The sequence below is a fragment of the Schistocerca nitens genome, chromosome 4 (assembly GCF_023898315.1).
Source record: "Schistocerca nitens isolate TAMUIC-IGC-003100 chromosome 4, iqSchNite1.1, whole genome shotgun sequence".
Classification (NCBI taxonomy): Eukaryota; Metazoa; Arthropoda; class Insecta; order Orthoptera; family Acrididae; genus Schistocerca; species Schistocerca nitens.
In genome coordinates this window covers 620,608,337-620,629,849 of record NC_064617.1, presented here as the reverse complement: position 1 = coordinate 620,629,849, position 21,513 = coordinate 620,608,337, and the positions used below count along the sequence as shown (strand labels likewise).

General features: G+C 42.5%; 1 protein-coding gene across 2 annotated transcripts in view; it reads left to right on the top strand.

The window, feature by feature from the left end:
* The window catches only part of LOC126253118 (membrane-bound alkaline phosphatase-like), a 168,359-nt gene extending 147,453 nt beyond the window's left edge, over window positions 1-20,906 (top strand). The window contains exons 10-11 of one of the 2 annotated variants that reach the window (XM_049954239.1): window positions 1,645-1,919; window positions 20,767-20,906. In XM_049954239.1, the coding sequence (XP_049810196.1) occupies window positions 1,645-1,913 (269 nt within the window). In that variant the 3' untranslated portion in view covers window positions 1,914-1,919; window positions 20,767-20,906. Of the gene's footprint in view, window positions 1-1,644; window positions 1,920-6,449; window positions 6,653-20,766 lie in introns of those variants that run through there. The other variant, XM_049954241.1, reaches the window with a different exon arrangement.
* Window positions 20,907-21,513: the final 607 nt, after the last annotated feature.

Here is a 21,513-nt window from a genome sequence, read left to right as displayed (position 1 = left end):
GTAATCACATGTCAGTTCTAGTATATTTGTTTAATGAATACCCGTTTATCATCTGCATTTCTTCTTGGTGTAGCAACTACACTCCTGGAAATGGAAAAAAGAACACATTGACACCGGTGTGTCAGACGCACCATACTTGCTCCGGACACTGCGAGAGGGCTGTACAAGCAATGATCACACGCACGGCACAGCGGACACACCAGGAACCGCGGTGTTGGCCGTCGAATGGCGCTAGCTGCGCAGCATTTGTTCACCGCCGCCGTCAGTGTCAGCCAGTTTGCCGTGGCATACGGAGCTCCATCGCAGTCTTTAACACTGGTAGCATGCCGCGACAGCGTGGACGTGAACCGTATGTGCAGTTGACGGACTTTGAGCGAGGGCGTATAGTGGGCATGCGGGAGGCCGGGTGGACGTACCGCCGAATTGCTCAACACGTGGGGCGTGAGGTCTCCACAGTACATCGATGTTGTCGCCAGTGGTCGGCGGAAGGTGCACGTGCCCGTCGACCTGGGACCGGACCGCAGCGACGCACGGATGCACGCCAAGACCGTAGGATCCTACGCAGTGCCGTAGGGGACCGCACCGCCACTTCCCAGCAAATTAGGGACACTGTTGCTCCTGGGGTATCGGCGAGGACCATTCGCAACCGTCTCCATGAAGCTGGGCTACGGTCCCGCACACCGTTAGGCCGTCTTCCGCTCACGCCCCAACATCGTGCAGCCCGCCTCCAGTGGTGTCGCGACAGGCGTGAATGGAGGGACGAATGGAGACGTGTCGTCTTCAGCGATGAGAGTCGCTTCTGCCTTGGTGCCAATGATGGTCGTATGCGTGTTTGGCGCCGTGCAGGTGAGCGCCACAATCAGGACTGCATACGACCGAGGCACACAGGGCCAACACCCGGCATCATGGTGTGGGGAGCGATCTCCTACACTGGCCGTACACCACTGGTGATCGTCGAGGGGACACTGAATAGTGCACGGTACATCCAAACCGTCATCGAACCCATCGTTCTACCATTCCTAGACCGGCAAGGGAACTTGCTGTTCCAACAGGACAATGCACGTCCGCATGTATCCCGTGCCACCCAACGTGCTCTAGAAGGTGTAAGTCAACTACCCTGGCCAGCAAGATCTCCGGATCTGTCCCCCATTGAGCATGTTTGGGACTGGATGAAGCGTCGTCTCACGCGGTCTGCACGTCCAGCACGAACGCTGGTCCAACTGAGGCGCCAGGTGGAAATGGCATGGCAAGCCGTTCCACAGGACTACATCCAGCATCTCTACGATCGTCTCCATGGGAGAATAGCAGCCTGCATTGCTGCGAAAGGTGGATATACACTGTACTAGTGCCGACATTGTGCATGCTCTGTTGCCTGTGTCTATGTGCCTGTGGTTCTGTCAGTGTGATCATGTGATGTATCTGACCCCAGGAAAGTGTCAATAAAGCTTCCCCTTCCTGGGACAATGAATTCACGGTGTTCTTATTTCAATTTCCAGGAGTGTATAATTACCAGTAGTATACTTAGCAATAATCCTGTACAGTAAGGCGACATTCATCTAAGACTATTTTCGCTGAAACACGGGCAGCACCAGTGGAACAATCAGTAGTGAGGGTGTTTACGCTCTGCCCCGCCTCTGCCTGCAGGCGCCCCCGACTTCCAGCACCCTTCGGCGCAGCCGGTGTTTTCCGAGACGCACGGAGGGGACGACGTGGCGGTGTTGGCGCGCGGGCCCTGGGGACACCTGTTCGTGGGCGTCTACGAGCAGAACTACATCCCGCACGCGATGGCGTTCGCGCTCTGTGTCGGCGACGGACCCAAGGCCTGCGACAGCAGCGACTCAGCAGTCCATCGTGCCACCGTCTTCTCTGTTGTTGTCTCGGCTGTCGTCGCCTACCTGATCGGGAGACGCTAGGGAGAGGTATGCACTCTTACATCTAGGCGTATACCTAAAGTCTACAACAGAATTAAGAAATATACTTCGTGTGTCCTACGGTATGGTGCCGCAGGTCAGCACAAGATGGTTGATTTGAACTACAGGGTGGGTCTTAAGTGTTCTTAAAGTTAGCATTATTCAGTTTGCAAAAAAACACAGAACTTACAAATTTGTGGTTTGTCACAAGTAAAAAATAGATCACCAATATTTGTTAAGTTGTCAATAAACCTCAACATTTGCGCCGTTTATTGCTCGAACAAGATCTAATCGATATTCGATTTCACGCCTCACATTTGACAATATTCCTTGAACACTAGCAGCATCAGAATCTGTTATTATTCTTCTTCCTGTGTCCAGATCATGTAGTCGTGTATAGTATACATTATGCTTCACGCTGCCCCAGCCAAAGAAATCTAAAGCTCCTACGTCGTGGAATCTTGCAATCCAAGCAGTGAGACCATAACGCCCAATCCACCTGTCAGAAAATGTTTCTTTATGAAACTTTCTAACATTAAATACCGAATGCGGTAACGCATCGTCTTGTTAAATCACATCAGGCTGCAAGTCTCTCAGTTGCAGTTCCGCAAACTGCTGCTGCATATCCTAATAGCTGTTAGCGGTTACTGAAATTTTCAGCAAAAAATAAAAGACGTATCTATGACCCCGTTGTGCATTAAGCCACACCACACATTCATGTTAGGAGATCCCTAACGTGATCTAAGGCACAGTGCGGACTTTCTGAAACCCATATCCTCACGTTATGCTTTTTAACTTTACCTGCTACGTGGAAACCAGCCTCAGCTGAAAAACAAATTCGTTGAAGGTACTCGCTGCTAATTCCTATCCGCGCCAACATCCCACTCGCAAAAGCTGCTCGACAAGTTCCATAATCTGGCTCTAACGCGTGTTTAATCTGGACCTTACATGCATATTCAAATGTTCAAATCTGTGTGGATTCCTAAGGTACCAAACCGCAGAGATCATCGGGCCCTAGGCTTACACACAACTTAAACTAACTTATGCTAAGAACAACACACACACCCATGCCCGAGGGAGGACTCGAACCTCCGGCAGGAGGGGCCGCGCATTACGTGCATGTAGGTGCACTGTGTTGTGAAGAATATTTCGCGCTGTAGTCTAATGAATACGTAAGTCACCAGATGCGCATCGCGTGCATTTGGAAGGGCTTGGTAATAAAGAACACCTTTTGCACAGCTCCGGCGTTTTGTTCACTCGCCGAAGGCCGTCCTGTCTGCAACAGACCCTTACACACGGTCGATCTATTTAAATTTTATGCACCACGCAGCAATACTCCTTCTATCAGGTATTTCCCTTCCGTATTGTCTTCAAAAGTATCGTTGCACAGTAATTGCAAATTTTTTATCGGGATACCACAAAACACACTACGCCTTCTCCTCGCGTGGCGCCATTTTACTACGAGTACAACTTTCTCAGCTTCTCTCGGCTTCTACCTGCGACAGTGGTATGCAAACAGACTTGATGATTTCCTCCTTCAGTTTTCACAAACCGAAAATCTGTAAGCTCTATAAGTTTTGTAGGATAATATTGATAACTGAAGACAGCTTTAGGCCCATCCCGTACTTACCACCAGATGAAACATACGCAACGCGTACAGCTATTGAACCAGTTATGAAAAGCCACCTAATTTTGTGCAAGGTTAAATTTATGAGACAAAATCTTCTTAGTTTGAAGTTTTTCATCCTGATAAAAGAGAAAGCCAATCATGCAACATTCACCAAAGTAAAAAAGAGAGCAGTAGGATCAACCACACCACCATCACCGTCACCCAACTGACATAAGAACTTCCTCTACACGTTTTCATCCATTACAGTCGTCACCTATTTACATGTATGTCTCTCCTGCATGTATTGTAACTTCATCCATCACTTCCCATTAGATGGTAGTCCCGTCCTTGTGTGAGATCATTGATTAGTTGTTTATTCATCAATACATCATATATAGAATAATGTCTGACATGTCATCTTAACTGAATGGGATTTTTAAAACATTAACTATTTCATACTCTGTGGAGTGTGGGGTTGATCTGAGATTCTGTTATTCTGCGCAACGGATTAATCTGAGATGTACCCTTTACCCTGTGGCTCCTGCAAGATGCAATTTCCACCCCCACACTACTACAGAAGTCAGACAGACGCTCCTAACGTTCTGAAGAGAAATGCCTGAGAAACTTTCAGCAATAAATATCTTCTGGAGTCTCCGCTGTAAGTAAATGACATAAAAATTCACAAAATTTCTTACGAACTAGCAGGATACTTGGGTACTGGAGTAGTGCTAGTTTGTCTAAGAAAAACATGAAACTAACGAAAGTTATTATTTATTTTGCAAAAATTATGAGAAATCACAATAGTACTTTTAGTTACGAATTGAACAACTTATATCCTGGTTCTTTTCGGAATGTGAAGTTACCTCTCAAGGATGGGATTCGCTAATGAAATTTCTATACAAAGTTTAAGATGGTTGTTGACTTGGCAGAATGGCTGAGAGGCGCACCTACTCAACTTGAATAATTACCCTTTAGAATGTTGCTAGGTACAGTCGAGGCTGTATCATGTGAAATGCAGTGAAGTGTACTGTTGTGGAGGAAATATGGGGCTCACAATAGCTGCAGCACACAATACCGTAAGCTGCGATGACTACTATCTGCGCCGCTCGCTGCTGACACATAAGATAACTCTCGTTCTATCTGGATTGACCTTCGCCTTGATGAAGTCAAGGATTCCTGTTCGCCCCTGGTCTAACTACTGGCGTGGTACACTGGACGGATAACCAGTCCACTGCGATGCCACTCAAAAATTCGCTCGCAGGCGTTTAACTATAACTCTGTCCGTTCACGCCGCACAATAAGTGTGTCAGCCAACACAGTGAACAACGCTTAATTGCAAGGACTCAATATAGAGTCGCACTTCGATTCGCTCTCGACAGAGGTACTCTCCCAGTGAAGTACTGAGGAGAGACTTGTTCCTCACTCCAAGAACGACAACGGAACGGCGCCTCTCCACGCCAGACGTGAAGGGGTATATCTTTCGGTCTCTTCCATTACTCCTTCAGCTCAAGGTTTCAGAAATATCGTCTGCCAATGAGCATTGCTCTTCTAAAACGGGAGAATGACGTTTCGTTTAAGGTGACCAATCCGGAAATCTGTAGTATCGGCGTTTGCTGTCTCCCTGTGAAAATCTCTGAAACTGCGTGCTATGTGTAAAGAATGCGTAGGCTGGCCGCTCCCACACAATGTAGCGGAATTTGCTTTTAAGCAGAACACAGGGTCGTTCCTCCTTTCCCTCGGGCGAACACTGTCAGCTCCACGGGCGGCCACCGGCCGACGTAGATGGTTTGGGACTGGCCTCCTGGCGTGCGGTTGCCTCTCTCGAACTAAAAGCTCCTGTGACCGTCGTGTCTGGAATGTATGTTTGTATGCCAGCCTAGAGTACTTCCACCACAGTGCGCACTTGCGATTTATTACTTATTTGCATATCGTTTACATGAATTCATACAACATTGACTTTATCTTATCGAGTTTGGGTTCGAATGAAGCGTCTTGATGTGCAGAATATGATTGTGAGGGCGTAATATGTAAGCAATGAAGGTCAGGAAATCACAACGTCTTACAATACGTGCAGTATAATTATACTTTATCCTGTTTATCTGTATCACATCATTAGCCACCGCCCAAACTAAAAACACACACACAAACACACACACACACACACACACACACACACACACACACATGCACACACACACGCATACACACTCACACACACACAGTCAACTGGCATCAGCATCTAAACGATATTTCCGTCCTATTATTTAGTTCCTCGAATTGTCCCATGGTCTATCTGAAAATGCTGAGACAGTACCTCGCTAAAATGAATGACATGTTGAGGTGAAGAAAATGGAAATAGGTCAGAACTATTCATCACAGATCCTGGGCAAAGAGTAAGACTGATTAAAAGATATCAGTGTACTGCAGAATTACAAATGTTTATTATTAAGTAATGTTGACTTTACCCTCCCTACTCTGTTTCACCTAAATAATCCTTTAATTTGTAGTATGACGTATATAAGAAATATGCTTTAACTCAATTTTTTAATGTTTAAATTTCGTATTCTCCTTAATCAACTCGGCCAATTTGCTATACAATTTTATTCCTTTTGGAAAACTCTGTATCGTGTTTTCCTTTGTTTACTCTTGGTAAGTGTAAGGTTAGTCTGGCTCATGTTCCTCAATCATAAAAACTGCTGTTTGTGTAATAAGTCCTGGTTTTGTACTTGCATTCAGGAAAGTGATTCCTTTGACCTCTCATTCACGTGGCTACATCTCTCGCCCATTCGCACTGGTCCATTTATTAGTTTCCCTGTCTTATCTACCTACTCTCAACATTCATCACTTCATTGGTTACTAAGAAAGTCTTGTGTCTCTGTGTCTTAAGTGAAAACCGGTTACAGGAACTCATTCAAATCTTTCCTTTTCAGAAGCTTCGGAAATTTGTTTGGCAAACGCAGACATTATGTATAAAACTTGAAAAAACCAATTTCATGACGCCATACTCGATTTGCTATTGAATTTTGGAAGACATCGTCAGTTGCACGTAGACGGACGTAACCTGATATTTAACAATGAAATATTACACGCATCTGAACAAGGAAGAACAACAAAAGCTAATAATGAAAAGCAATACAACTATTCCCCTATATTTATTTGCTTTCTTGTTCTACTGCCTACAATAAATACAAGAATAAACGACTGGTTGAATTATTTCTTTGTAATTTAATGCTACTTTCTTTTCACTGTGTGCATTGTATGTTTTTTATCCATACTCAAATTGATTTTAGGCCTACTTTCAAACTTACTTTACTATTTTGTAGTACTCATAGTTGAATTTTGTCCACACTTGAGGGAGAAACTTCAATAACATCGTAAAGCGAATGGAGTTCAGACATAATTTATTTCTTTTTTTTTTGTCTGAGGTTCTAAAACTAACTCTAGGATTGCTAAAAATGCTTTAGGTTATACGGAATCTCTTTGTGTGACTCCTGTTTCACACTGCGCTCCTGACAACTAATCCCGCATGTATTCTTCAGTTAACTTACGTAGGAGGTGCCAGTGACTTGCTCCCAATGGCTCTTAGGTGAAATATAGTTGCAGCTGAATCAAACGTTTTCTCGAAAGCTATTGCTACCAGGCATGCGATGCTCATGTTCATTGCTCTGTTCTATAAATTTGTCTAAAACATTCATGGGGGTCTCTGTGCTGTATCTGTTTCTATAATTGGGTTGTTCCTTTGCTTATACATTCCAATCTTTTTTCGTCTGATTCGTCATATATTTTGTGAATATGTTGTACATTACGAAGACACTGCCGATGGCCCTATAGGATATTAGCATTTTGACAAGTTTCTTGCATTACTTTCCTTTCAGTTTTAATCGTTTAACTGAAACACCATCATCCCAGAAAAAATTTAGTTTCTTCACAATTTGAGTAAGATTAAAGGGGACTCAGTGGCATCCAGATGTGTTCATTAAGATCCGCATAAAATCCCCTTATTCAAGATGTCCTCATTACTAAACGATAGAATTTTTTATCGTTCAATAATCTGAAGAGGGTACTGTATACCGAAATCGGTAGCCAGTTGGTAAAATAAACTGAGACTGTAGACTAAAACGTAAACTTTTTTCAGCTGAATAAAGCCCAAAAGATAATATTACTAACTAGTTTAACTGCCATTTAGGTACGATTCGACACACAGACAAACATAAGTAACCCAATGTATCTTTCACACCAGGTTTTATTTACTATCAACTGAGCAGTTTTCTCATCAGCGAATTTAAACTAGCATCCCGTAACCATAACTCTGCGTTTAATAGGCAAGCCATGTGCCATACCTAAATCCCATAACGTTCTGTAACCCCTCACTGGTCCTAACGGATAATACAGTGTTCTTATGAAACACTGTATCAGTAAGGCGAATGACAGCTGGTCAGGAGTTCTTCTGACAAACGTACCTTCTGGAATCGGAAAACAAGTTATTAAACTGATAGTTATCATTGCTGGCAGTACACTTCATGAGAAGTAGCTATCATCGGTGTAATGAGTGGGCTGAAGGCATAAAATCGTCTCACTATTTCTATGCAAGTCATTAGTACAAAGCCTCGACGTTACTTAATGTTACCATTGTGAAAGATTACAGTTCATGTAAATACAAGGTGTACGACTTTGCTTCTGCCGTTTGCCAAGAGGTGGCAACAACGGTAAGTAGAGGTCGAAAGAAATAGATCGCAGACGTCACGCAGTTAGCTTGGACCTCGGTCAACATAACCTCATTCAAATATTACTCGATTTGTGTCTGCATCATAAAGTTGTTCTTGATTGAAAATGTCAGTTTTCGAGCTTAATTCTCGTCATTTACGGGAAGTGTTACTGTTTTGTTTCAATATGAAGAAAACAGCAGCTAAGTCTCATAGAATGCTCACAGGTACGTATGGTAAGGACGCTATTAGTGAAAGAAAGTGTCTTGAGTGGTTTCAACGCTTCAAGAATGGTGATTTTCTCGTCATAGACCGGCATAGTGGTGGAAGAGAGAATGTTTCCGAAGATGCAGAATTGGAGACATTGCTGATTGAAGACTTGCGTCAAACTCAAGAAGAATTGGCACGATTAGTGGAAGCGACACAGCAAACCATTTAAAAAAGTCTCAAGGCTATAGGCATGATTCAGAAAGAAGGAACTTGGTTCCCGTGTGAGCTGAAACAAAGAGACGATGAACGGCGTTTGTGTGTTTGGGAACAGTTGCTTCAGAGGCAAAAACGGAAGTGATTTCTGCATCGCATTGTGACCGGGGACGAATAATGGGTCCACTACGATAACCCTAACCGCAAAAAATCATGAGACTATCCCGGCCATGCTTTCACGTCGACGGCCAAACCGAGTACTCACGGCTCCATGATCCTGCTCTACATTTGGTGGGAATAGTTCTGCGTCGTGTACTATGAGGTGTTAAAACCAAGTGAAACAATCTCAGGTGCTCGTTATCGAACGCAATAATGAGTTTGAGCAGAGCATTAAAAGACAAACAGCCGCATTACAGCGAGAGACACGATAATATGACTTTGCAGTACGACAACGCTCGACCCACGTTGCAAAAGTGCTCAAAACGTACTTGGAAACGTTCTAATGCGAAGTCCTACCCCACCCGCCGTACGCTCCAGACATTGCTCCCTCTGACTATCACCTGCTTAGATCAATGGCGCATGGTCTGGCTGACCAACACATCCGATCTCATGAAGAAGTCACAGATTGGATCGATTCGTGGATCGCTTCAAAAGATGAACAATTTTTTCAATGCAGAATTCGCACACTGCCTGAAAGATGGGAGAAAGTAGTGGCCAGCGATGGAAAATACTTTGAATGATACATGTGTATCCGTTTTTTTTTTTTTTCATTAAAGCCTCAAATGTTGGGGAAAAATATGTGGAAGCAAACTTGTACACTTTCTAAATTAATAAAGGGAACGAGATAGAAATAAAAATATCAACTTTTGTATCAACTTGTGATTATTAGTTTCCCATGAAAACAAGTATTTTTACACAGCACAGTAAGAATCATATCACAAGAACCACGTGGTATACATCACTAAAGCAAAAAGGTAAGATTATGAATAGTGGTTAATTAAACATGTACAGATATATTTTGAAGAATGAAATATTGACTCCAGAACTCAACCTCAAACCAATACAGCATGTAAACCTCACGGAAGCTGTCTCACGTTAGTGGTAATAACGACTACCATTCCGCTATTCAATCTGCTATAGTAACCATAGGGCACTACTTTTCCAGTGAGGCTCCCTAAGTCGTAAAATATGGAAACAAATTACACTACTGGCCATTAAACTGCTACACCATGAAGATGAAGTGCTACAGACGCGAAATTTAACCGAGAGGTGCACGAATGGCAAAACGTCATTTTTTCGGATGAATCCGGGTTCTGTTTACAGCATCATGACGGTCGCATCCGTGTTTGGCGACATCGCGGTGAACGCACATTGGAAGCGTGTATTCGTCTTCGCCATACTGGCGTATCACCCGACGTGATGGTATGGAGTGCCGTTGATTACACGTCTCGGTCACCTCTTGTTCGCATTGACGGCACTTTGAACAGTGGACGCTACATTTCAGATGTGTTACGACCCGTGGCTCTACCCTTCATTCGATCCCTGCGAAACCCTACATTTCAGCAGGACAATGCACGACCGCATGTTGCAGATCCTGTACGGGCCTTTCTGGATACAGAAAACGTTCGACTGCTGCCCTGGCTAGCACATTCTCCAGACCTCTCACCTACTGAAAACGTCTGGTCAATGGTGGCCGAGCAACTGGCTCGTCACAATACGCCAGTCACTACTCTTGATGAATTGTGATATCTTGTTGAAGCTGCATGGGTGGCTGTACCTGTACACGCGATCTAAGCTCTGTTTGACTGAATGCCCAGGCATATCAAGACCGTTATTACGGCCAGAAGTGGCTATTCTGGGTACTAATTTCTCAAGATCTATGCACTCAAAGTGCGTGGAAATGTAATGACATATCAGCTCTAGTATAATATATTTGTCCAATGAATATCCGTTTATCATCTGCATTTCTTCTTGGTGTAGCTGTTTTAATGTCCAGTACTGTAACTTGTATTCTGCTGTCGACATATAGAAAAATATTACGTCCTCTTCTCAAAATCGCGTCATGAGTACTGAAACCTCCCTTAGAAAAATTTTTCAGTTACTGTACTGGTTAACCTCTGACGCTATTTGCTTTTCAAACAGCTGAGCAGAACTGAACGCACTCAGACATTTCTCTCTTTAATTATTCTGATCAACACTAAACTGACACACAATATTTTTAGCGCAACGCAATCTGACTTTCAATAATCCCGACAAAAAATGGCCCCTTCATGAATCACTTACAAAAATCTTCTTTACTCGAACCACTGCAATACAGCGAGCGCCAATACTGCCAGCTGAATAAAAGACTCTAACTACTGAAGGCACTAACTATTGATAGGCATGGTTAGCAAATGAAAGATTTTGATAGAGAACAAAAAATTTATTTACCTTAATAATGTTAAAAAGTAATCATATATTACAAATTTACTTTTTCTGGTGGACACACGATCAGATCGTCCGCTCTCAAAATTGTGCCATCTCTCTCCCCACATCCACCACTGCTGGCGGCTCACCTCCAACTGCGCAACGCTACGCACTGTTCACATCCAACTGCCCAACACTACAATAGCAAATATTGCAGCAATGCAAACCAGCCACAGACTTCATACAGCACAGTCAGTGATTTTCATATAGAGCGCTACGTGGCGTTACCAACATTAAAACTAAACAGCCTACTTACAGTACAAAGCACAAACTGCTTTTAAATACCGCCCTCCAATCCGTCTCAGTATGATTCAATACAGCGTCGCGCAAAACCACACCATCTCACTCACAACCAAAAACCCACCTTCATTCTAGAACAGCACAAACGGAACGTATATGAAGAAACAAGTTTTGTCTTCCTTCAAAAACTATGCAAGCCCGATGGTGTCTCAATGCCTTCAATGCTCATTGGCCGAGGCTTCTGTCTGACCTTATACAAGGTAGCCCAGCGTATAGATGAAGCATAGAGTACTCGAAACACCGACCATTGGGCGCAGATGAGTAACAACCATTGCTCGAGAGCAGTAGAAACATAAAATGTCGAATATGGAATGTTTCAACTCACAACAGAGAATTTTCATCTTGCAGTATCAGCTTGAACCACCTAGTGCAAACACAGCTGACACTGAAAGTGAGATGTCCTCTTTATTATTTACGCCCTCTTTTGTCAACGTCGCTAACGCGAGGCAGGACATTGAAGCTAGCCAGTTCCAAGCCAGAGGCAAAAGAATGTTTCAGCAACAATTTTGGCATAGTGTACGTGAACACCAGTGATGTTGGATAAATCCCTGCCCTCTTTACAATGTTTCACAGTAGGAAAATGTGGCGCAGTTGAGCATGATGTATACGCCAGATCACATTAAGCTCAGCAGCGCCCACCCTGTCATATATCAAAGGAGTAAGGTACGTGTCGACATCAGATTCCACTATCTGTCGTTATTAACAACGTAAACACGGCTGTTACTTCACGGTGGGGAAGATGGGACGGGGTGGTTGATAAAGTGGGAAAGGTTGCCGTAAGAATTCTAATATTCTGATTATGTATTCAACAAAGGCTGCCACTATGATACATCCAGAACGAGAATACCCTCTGAAAATCACGTTGTATTTTTTACTCTGTTGCTCATTAGTTAGATATTACAAGAAGTCACAATGACGAATTATCTTGCATGGTGTCAAACATATTCTAGTCATGAAGGTTGTAAGCCATGAAGAACTACCAGGAGAGGTCTGCCATCAGATTTGTAAAAACCAGCCTCTTCTTGGGAAGAAATCAGAATCAAAATTTTTTCTGTTACTTCCAAGCTTGAGACGCACAAGGTGTTTATTCTGATTTCGACTGGCCAGCTAGTGCTTATAACACAATTAGTCAAATTATATATTAGAAATGTACGTTAATCGTAGGTATCGTTCTGTAATCTGGTACTACACAGACTCACTCGCGAAAATTGGTTGCCTCAAAAAGTATTAAAAAATAACGATTAATTTAACTTGTATCTCTCGCAATGTCAGTTTGGTCGCAGAGATACAAGTCCCATAGCGTTACAAAGTGGTTCAGTTGCTGGAAGGTGTTCTGGTGGATCCACTGTACCCTCTCAGTCAGTTAATGATAAGCTACACGTATCAGGTACCTCTCACAATTGCAATGGAGCTCTTTAGTTGCTCCTGTGACGCACTGTCTGGTACCACGCGATTACTCTTCTAGCCTTCACGCTCTTCCCTTTTAGAGAGTGGTCAGAGATAGTCTGAAAAACTTGTAACGGTATTCATGGTAGGTTGTTCCAAGAAAAAATTCTTTACGTGGCGCTGTATTTTGCCAGTCAGGTCGCCTTGCGCGCACATTCAAGCAACCTGCCAGAGGTAGTGTTGCCAAATAAGTTCTTCGTTTTGTTTCCTCAGACTGAACAAACTTAACTTTTTCTCACCTTGTGTAAATTTGCCACTTCCGGAGAAGACACCTTTTAACTGGTAATGAGCATTTCGGCAAGTGACAACTCATGCACCCAAGCTGTCTGTAAACTACCACATTTTAGTGGTTGCAGCTGCTTGAATTTGCGCGTGCAACGACCTGACTGACTGACTAACTTCACTGATAAAAAAGTCGCAAGTGACGCTACGTGAGGGCCACCGATGTAAGTTACGAGTGTTATTTATACCGCCAAGAGTGAAAGGGGGTTTAACAGTAAATAGTATTCATCGGATTTCAGTCGTCCTTCTCGAAGGAGCTGAATCTGCTGTAAATGGAAGTGATAGAGGCCGTACATACGTAATGTCCGCCATATTCTTATATGTGGAGCGCCAAAGATGAAGAAATTCTGTGTCTGTTTGTTGAAGGACTACGCTCTACCAGCTGTATAATGCTTCCCATGTCACGTACATTGTTCATTTGAACGTTCAGACGAGATACGGCAGATAGTCACTGCACCAGTATTGTGCGGTTTACTGAAAACAACATTAAACAGTCTTGAGTCGGGTACTATGTGGTCAAAAAATGATGGCACATATTCTTTATGAGCTGCAGTAGCCTTTCGTGTGGAAAACACGAACACAAATATCATAGCAGTATACTTAGTTTTTGTAAATACGTATCGAAATACTCAGCTTTCGTAACAACCTGTAGAAATACCCATCTTTTGTAAATACGTGAGGCTTTATTAAGCTGTAGCACTATAGAGTAAACTCATCACGATGACAATCACTGTCAAAACATTCATTTCCCTTGACTCAAGCAGAAATTCACAACTCTACTTCCAAACAAAAATAAGAATCGATAAATAAACTTAGAGCAACTGGAGAACCGATTCGCGAACAGAAAACTGATGTCCGTGATCAACTACATTCCTGTATCCAGTAAAAGCTGCATATATGTTATATGGAGTGTTTTATTCTAATTAGTCTAGATTACCAGCTCCTAAAATATTTGCTACTGTCTGACAAATTCGGCATTTCATGGGTATTCATTTTGTTATTTTTCTGCTAGAAACGAAAATGAAAATGAAATATGTTTGTATGTTATGTCGAAAAAAATATCATTTTCAACTACTCGGGAAAACATCTTCGAAATTACGAAGCAGTTTCTGTACTCTGGGTCCAGCTGATCCGCGTGTCTACGGCGCGATTTCTTAAACGTCTCTATGGCAATGCCCCTTCATAGCTCTACAGTCATTGTTTCCGTCTAGAACCGTCTGAGCTTCGCATTTGAAAGATGTCAAATGGGTGCCATGTGTCAGGTGTTTCCTTTTAAGTTCACTTGACACTTCATGCGTCAAGTGGCATTGTTTCACGTATCTCAATGTTTTTGATATCATATCTCTTGAACTATGTGTCGTACAATGGTTTACTTGTGTAGGTACATTCTGCGGCATACATCGGTACTCTCAGTGAAAATATGTTACAAATAGACTTAAGTGCAAAGAGACAGTTAATTCAAAGATCGAGGATGATTCAAATGGTTTTTCACACTTCTAAGCGTTTGTGACATATCTCCTGATATGTGTGTCATACAGTGATATCATTATATAGGTACATTCAGCGCCTTATGTGGATGCTGTATGCAAAATGCGTTGCGAATAGAGTTAGTAGCAAAAAAGTAATAAATTTAAACATCATGCACTATGTGCAAGTTTTCACGCAACTGAGTGTTTGTGACATCCTATCTATAGAACTCTGTATGGTACCATGACATAATTTTTAGGGGCATTTAATGTGTATGTGGATACCGTCTGCGATATGTAAAGCGCATATAGGAACACAGAAGTAATGAATTTAAACGTAATACATGATGCGGCAGTTTTTCATACACCTCATTGATAGTCACGACGTATCTCCTGAACTGTGACTCGTATATATGGTTCTAATTCTCACAGCAATTGTTGCCTGACAGCAAGGGATGAGTGCACCAATTTTTTTTTGAAATGGGTCCAGTGGTTTAGAGAGGAGATATGGAACACACGTACATACAAACGTACACACTTACATCTATGTTTATAATATATACGAATTCCTCTTGAAACAACCTGTGTTTTAAACGCTAAAAGCGAAAGAAAAGTTCCTCGACACCACTCAAGTACATAAGATTACATAAGTTTATTTTTAGTCAGTTAGGCAGTTCCGCAAGAGCTCCATCATATTAATATCAATGCAGTTGAAAATTACACAACTTTTAGCTTGGCATGTCTTTAACATGTACTGACAATAAACAAACGTCTCACTTAACAGATAAAGTCTTATATTCTCCATTTGCAAAAAAGGGCGAAATCTTATCCGTTTGAAAGCCTTTGAGGTCAAATAAAATCACACACAGAGCTCACACAAAATTTTAATCGTACTCAACTTACTATTTCTTCTCTCGTGATCATCACATAATCCTCAAGACACCCTACAGCTCCCAGTGTGTTACTCATCCATGTCATTCATGTTATTTTCTATTTATTTTATTCCCATTTTCAGTGTATTCTAAACTCTTTCATGGTCTATTGTGTTACTTTAACATCGTACAGGAGGAACTGTAAATATTCAGGTATGTGAAGGAATTGTAAATATTCAGGGATTTGACAGGAACGATCATTCATAGCAAAATAGATTTAGTAAGCATGGGTTCTAAACTGTAGATTGAGCGAGGTGGTGCAGTGGTTAGCACACTGGACCGCATTCTACATCTACATCTACATCTACATTTATATTCCCCAAGCCACCCAACGGTGTGTGGCGGAGGGCACTTTACGTGCCATTGTCACGACCTCCCTTTCCTGTTCCAGTCGCGTATGGTTCGCGGGAAGAACGACTGCCGGAAAGCCTCCGTGTGCGCTCGCATCTCTCTAATTTTACATTCGTGATCTCTTCGGGAGATATAGTAGGAGGAATCAATATATTCGATACCTCATCCAGAAACGCACCATCTTGAAACTTGGACAGCAAGCTGCACCGCAATGCACAGCGCCTCTCTTGCAGAGTCTGCCACATGATTTTGCTAAACATCTCCGTAACGCTATCACGCCTACCACATAACCCTGTGACGAAACGCGCCACTCTTCTTTGAATGTTCTCTATCTCCTCTGTCAATCCGACCTGGTACGGATCCCACACTGATGAGCAATACTCAAGTATAGGTCGAACGAGTGTTTTGTAAGCCACCTCCTGTGTTGATGGACTACGTTTTCTAAGGACTCTCCCAATGAATCTCAACCTGGTACCCGCCTTACCAACAATTCAAATCGTTCCGTACGCATACTCCCAGATATTTTACAGAAGTAACTGCTGCCAGTGTTTGTTCCGCTATCATATAATCATACAATAAAGGATCCTTCTTTCTATGTATTCGCAATACAATAAATTTGTCTATGTTAAGGGTCACTTGCCACTCCCTGCACCAAGTGCCTAACCGCTACAGATCTTCCTGCATTTCGATGCAATTTTCCAATGCTGCAACTTCTCTGTATACTACAGCATGATCCGAGAAATGCCGCATGGAACCTCCGACCCTATCTACTAGGTCATTTATATATATTGTGAAAAGCAATGGTCCCATAACACTCCCCTGGGGCATGCCACAGGTTACTTTACCGTCTGTAGACGCCCCTCCATTGATAACAAGATGTTGTGTTCTGTTTGCTAAAAACTCTTCAATCCAGCCACACAGCTGGTCTGATATTCCGTAGGCTCTTACTTTGTTTATCAGGCGACAGTTCGGAACTGTATCGAACGCCTTCCGGAAGTCAAGGAAAATGGCATCTACGTGCGAGCCTGTATCTAATATTTTCTGGGTCCCATGAACAAATAAAGCGAGTTGCCTCTCACACGATCGCTGTTTCCGGAATCCATGTTGATTCCTACAGAGTAGATTCTGGGTTTCCAGAAATGACAGGATACGCGAGCAAAAACCATGTTCTAAAGTTCTACAACAGGTCGATGTCAGAGATATAGGCCTATAGTTTTGCACATCTGCTCGACGACCCTTCTTGAAAACTGGAACGTCCTGTGCTCTTTTCCAATCATTTGGAACCTTCCGTTCCTCTACAGACTTGCGGTACACGGCTGTTAGAAGGGGGGCAATTTCTTTCGCGTACTCTACGTGGAATCGAATTGGTATCTCGTCAGGTCCAGTGGACTTTCCTCTGTTGAGTGATTTCAGTTGCTTTTCTATTCCTTGGACACTTATTTCGACGCCAGCCATTTTTTCGTCCGTGCGAGGATTTAGAGAAGGAACTGCAGTGCGGTCTTCTTCTGTGAAACAGATTTGGAAAAAGGTGTTTAGTATTTCAGCTTTAAGCGTGTCATCGTCTGTTTCAATGCCATTACCATATCAGAGTGTCTGGATATGCTGTTTCGAGCCGCTTACTGTTTTAACGTAAGACCAGAACTTCCTGGGATATACTGTCAAGTCGGTACACAGAATTTTACTTTCGAATTCACTGAACGCTTCACGCATAGCCCTCCTTACGCTACCTTTGACATCGTTTAGCTTCTGTTTGTCTGAGAGGTTTTGGCTGCGTTTAAATTTGCAGTGAAGCTCTGTTTGCTTTCGCAGTAGTTTCCTAACTTTGTTGTTGAACCACGGTGGGTTTTCCCCGTCCCTCACAGTTTTATTCGGCACGTACCTGTCTAAAACGCATTTTACGATTGCCTTGAACTTTTTCCATAAACACTCAACATTGTCAGTGTCGGAACAGAAATTTTCGTTTTGATCTGTTAGGTAGTCTGAAATCTGCCTCCTATTACTCTTGCTAAACAGATAAAACTTCCTCCCTTTTTTATATTCCTATTTACTTCCATATTCAGCGATGCTGCAGTCACCTTATGATCACTGATTCCCTGTTACAGAGTCGAAAATTTCGCGTCTGTTTGTTATCAGTAGGTCCAAGATGTTATCTCCACGAGTCGGTTCTGTGTTTAATTGCTCGAGGTAATTTTCGGATAGTGCACTCAGTATAATGTCACTCGAGGCTCTGTCCCTACCACCCGTCCTAAACATCTGTGTGTCCCAGTCTATATCTACTAAATTGAAGTCTCCGCCTAAGACTATAACATGCTGAGGAAATTTATGTGAAATTTATTCTAGGTTTTCTCTCAGTTGTTCTGCCACTAATGCTGCTGAGTCTGGAGGTCGGTAAAAGGAGCCAATTATTAACCTAGCTCGGTTGTTGAGTATAACCTCCACCCATAATAATTCACAGGAATTATCCACTTCTATTTCAGTACAGGATATATTACTACTAACAGCGACAAACACATCACCACCAGTTGCATGCAATCTATCCTTTCTAAACACTGTCTGTGCCTATAACGATTTCAGCTTCGGTACTTTCTATCAGCGCTTGATGTCCCGTTACTTTACCAACGCAGCTTCGACAGTTTACAATTACAATACCGATTGCTTCTTGATCCCCGCATGTCCTGACTTTGTCCGCACCCTTTGAGGCTGTTGCCATTTCTGTACTTGCCGAAGGCCATCTAACCTAAAAAAACCACCCAGTCCACGCCACACAGCCCCTGCTACCCGTATAGCCGCCTGCTGTGTGTAGTGGACTCCTGACCTATCCAGCGGAACCCGAAACTCCACCACCCTATGGCATTCGGGAGGACGCGTCCGGCCATCATGATTTAGGTTTTCCAGGATTTCCCTAAATCACCCCAGGCAAATGCTGGGGTGGTTCCTTCGAAAGGGCACGGCCGACTTCCTTCCTCGTCTTTCACTAATCTGATGAGAACGATAACCTCACTGTTTCGTCTCCTTCCCCAAACAACCCAATCCAACCCCTCTAAACTGTATACCTTAAGAGCCCTCTGCACTTGTTGATTTTCGCTAATGTGAAACACCTCTCTTCTACTCAACCCTACAATTTATGAATTACTTATAACACCTAGGCAATAGCTTGGTTAGAAGTTTAAGTTTGCCTGTTAATTAACTGATACTTCATTCCACTTCATCTCACCTTTAGTTTTAACGTTTCCTGTTACGCCACTACTGCCTGCCACAGATATTTCCTGAGATTTGCCACACATCGTTAATACTTCATGTCGCCCCAAAGTAGTTCAGCGGCTTCTTAACTTATAGCAGGACGCTAGGCCAAATCGAGTTCGCAAAATAGGTAACCGTTGTATAAAATGCACAGTTTGTGCCTGCGCGTAACATTTAACGTAGAATTTTGGTACTGTATAAATTACTTGTAACTCTTAATTTAAAATCTTATTTTTATTTGAAAAAATGTTGACGAATGATAAGCGGAATTATTACACTGGGTTCCATTAGGAAACACTGCGTATAATGCTCTCGGAAATTAAGTAATCGGAACAATGATGCTAGGTATAACGTCGAACTGACCTCAGAGCCACCTCGCGCCTTAGGAAGAAGACCGCCAAAGAGTGGTGTCTGTTCAAAGTCTGCCCTAATGTTGTGCCTCGTTTGTTAAATTGATCAGTCTTAACAAGAATGTTTTGCTCAGTTTGGATGAACTTTTATCGCAGTGGGATGGTAACATACATTAAAAAAACAAAATAGTAACTACAGGTAACATAACTAAGCAACCAGTGTTGTGAAACCTTTTTACTTCCACGAAAGCTTTCTTCGTATAAATGCAGGTAGAAGCTGTCACATCGTCAACTGAAATCCACAAACGAGTCGGTGATCATATTTATCACTGGCTCATCACTTGATGGAAAATCATTGGAACTGATTTATTGTTCTGTCGCTTACCTAAATTATTCATACAGTCTTGTGCCGTGATCTGCAGCACCCACGTTATCCTGGACTTTCAATTTATTCAAATGTCAAATGTGTGTGAAACGTTATGGGACGTATCTGCTAAGGTGATCAGTCCCTAAGCTTACACACTACTTAACCTAAATTATCCTAAGGTCAAACACACACACCCATGGGGAGGACTCGAACCTCCGCCGGGACCAGCCGCGCGGCTCAATTTATCCCCAAGGTGGTGCACAATAATCTTAGTTCCCGTAGGCACCTTTCCGTTCTTATTGTGATGTCAAGTTTCCACGAAATTCTGCACAAGTTTCGTACCTAAATTACCTCTAGAACTGACTCTAAGTTGCGACAAGTGAAATAATTAATTGTACTACGCAGTTAGTGAACAGTTTATCACGAACATCCAAAGTAAATAGCACAAAAAGTTCCTGAAACTGTTTCAGCTCTGTGGTGGTCTGTCGTCTTCTCATTTCGTTGCACTGAATAAGGCTTCACTTTCACTGCTACACCAACCATTGGGAGATTAATCATAGAGAGAGTACGGTGTTCATGGAGTTGCTGTTGATATACGCAATACACTACGGCCATGAGCGTCAGACCAGATGACAGTTTGACGAAATTACAAAAGCTACTTTAAGAGATATCGCACCGCACGAAGGAAAAGTGGAAAACAGTTTCCTGCACGAAACAGAAATCGGAATGATCATCATAATACACATGCCAAATATACTGAATAATTATTTATCATTGATTTTTCTAACATGAAATGTTCAATAGAATAGACACTAAGGTGTTGTGTAAAGAAGTGAGTAACATTTACCCATCAACTTTTAATAACCACAAATAGCTATAAGTAAAAACATATAAACTAGTACGGAATATTTTCTGTTTCAGGAGGTCAATACTCTTCCCACAGGAGTCTACAGGGATGCACACAGGAAATTTGCAGAAGAGAATTATCAGGTGTAACAAAATAAAAAGAATTGTAAATCATAGTAAAGCAATAAATTATATTATTTGACTGGCAGAGACAATTTTTCTTGAAAACATTTGTTTCTACATAGATATTTTTCTTGACAGTTAACATCTTGTAGCATGTATGTGCAACTGGCGTGTATCATGCTCTCTTTCACGCAAAAACTTTAGGACGACCGAATAGTTATGGTTAAATTTTATGCTGAAAATTCATCTACACAGTAGGACTATTGCAACAAAGAAGTGAATAACCAGATAATTCATGATTAGCAACCGACCGTTTATACAGTTTCTCCTAATAGTAAAAAATCTATAGATGCCGACAAGTGATCTCGTGGATAAAACAAGCGGCGATCCAAATATTTAACAAGACCAAATCTGATGTAATGACTGTTTCTAAGTTCTGTGGAGGCCATTGATTACTGGTAGCCGTTTGTCAGGCTTAGGCTCACGTAGAAATGGAATACGCTACACTTAAAATTGGTTTGGATTTGATGGTGTGAAAAACCTTGCCTGAAATACCGTCGCAGAGTCAAGCGCAAGCGCAGTGCTGAATATACAGGTGAGTCACCAACTATTTCCATCAAGAAAACTCCTATAGTATGATAGGAGCTGAAACGTTTGTCGGTCAAAAGTTGCATGGGGCAACAGGGGCCATAATATGAC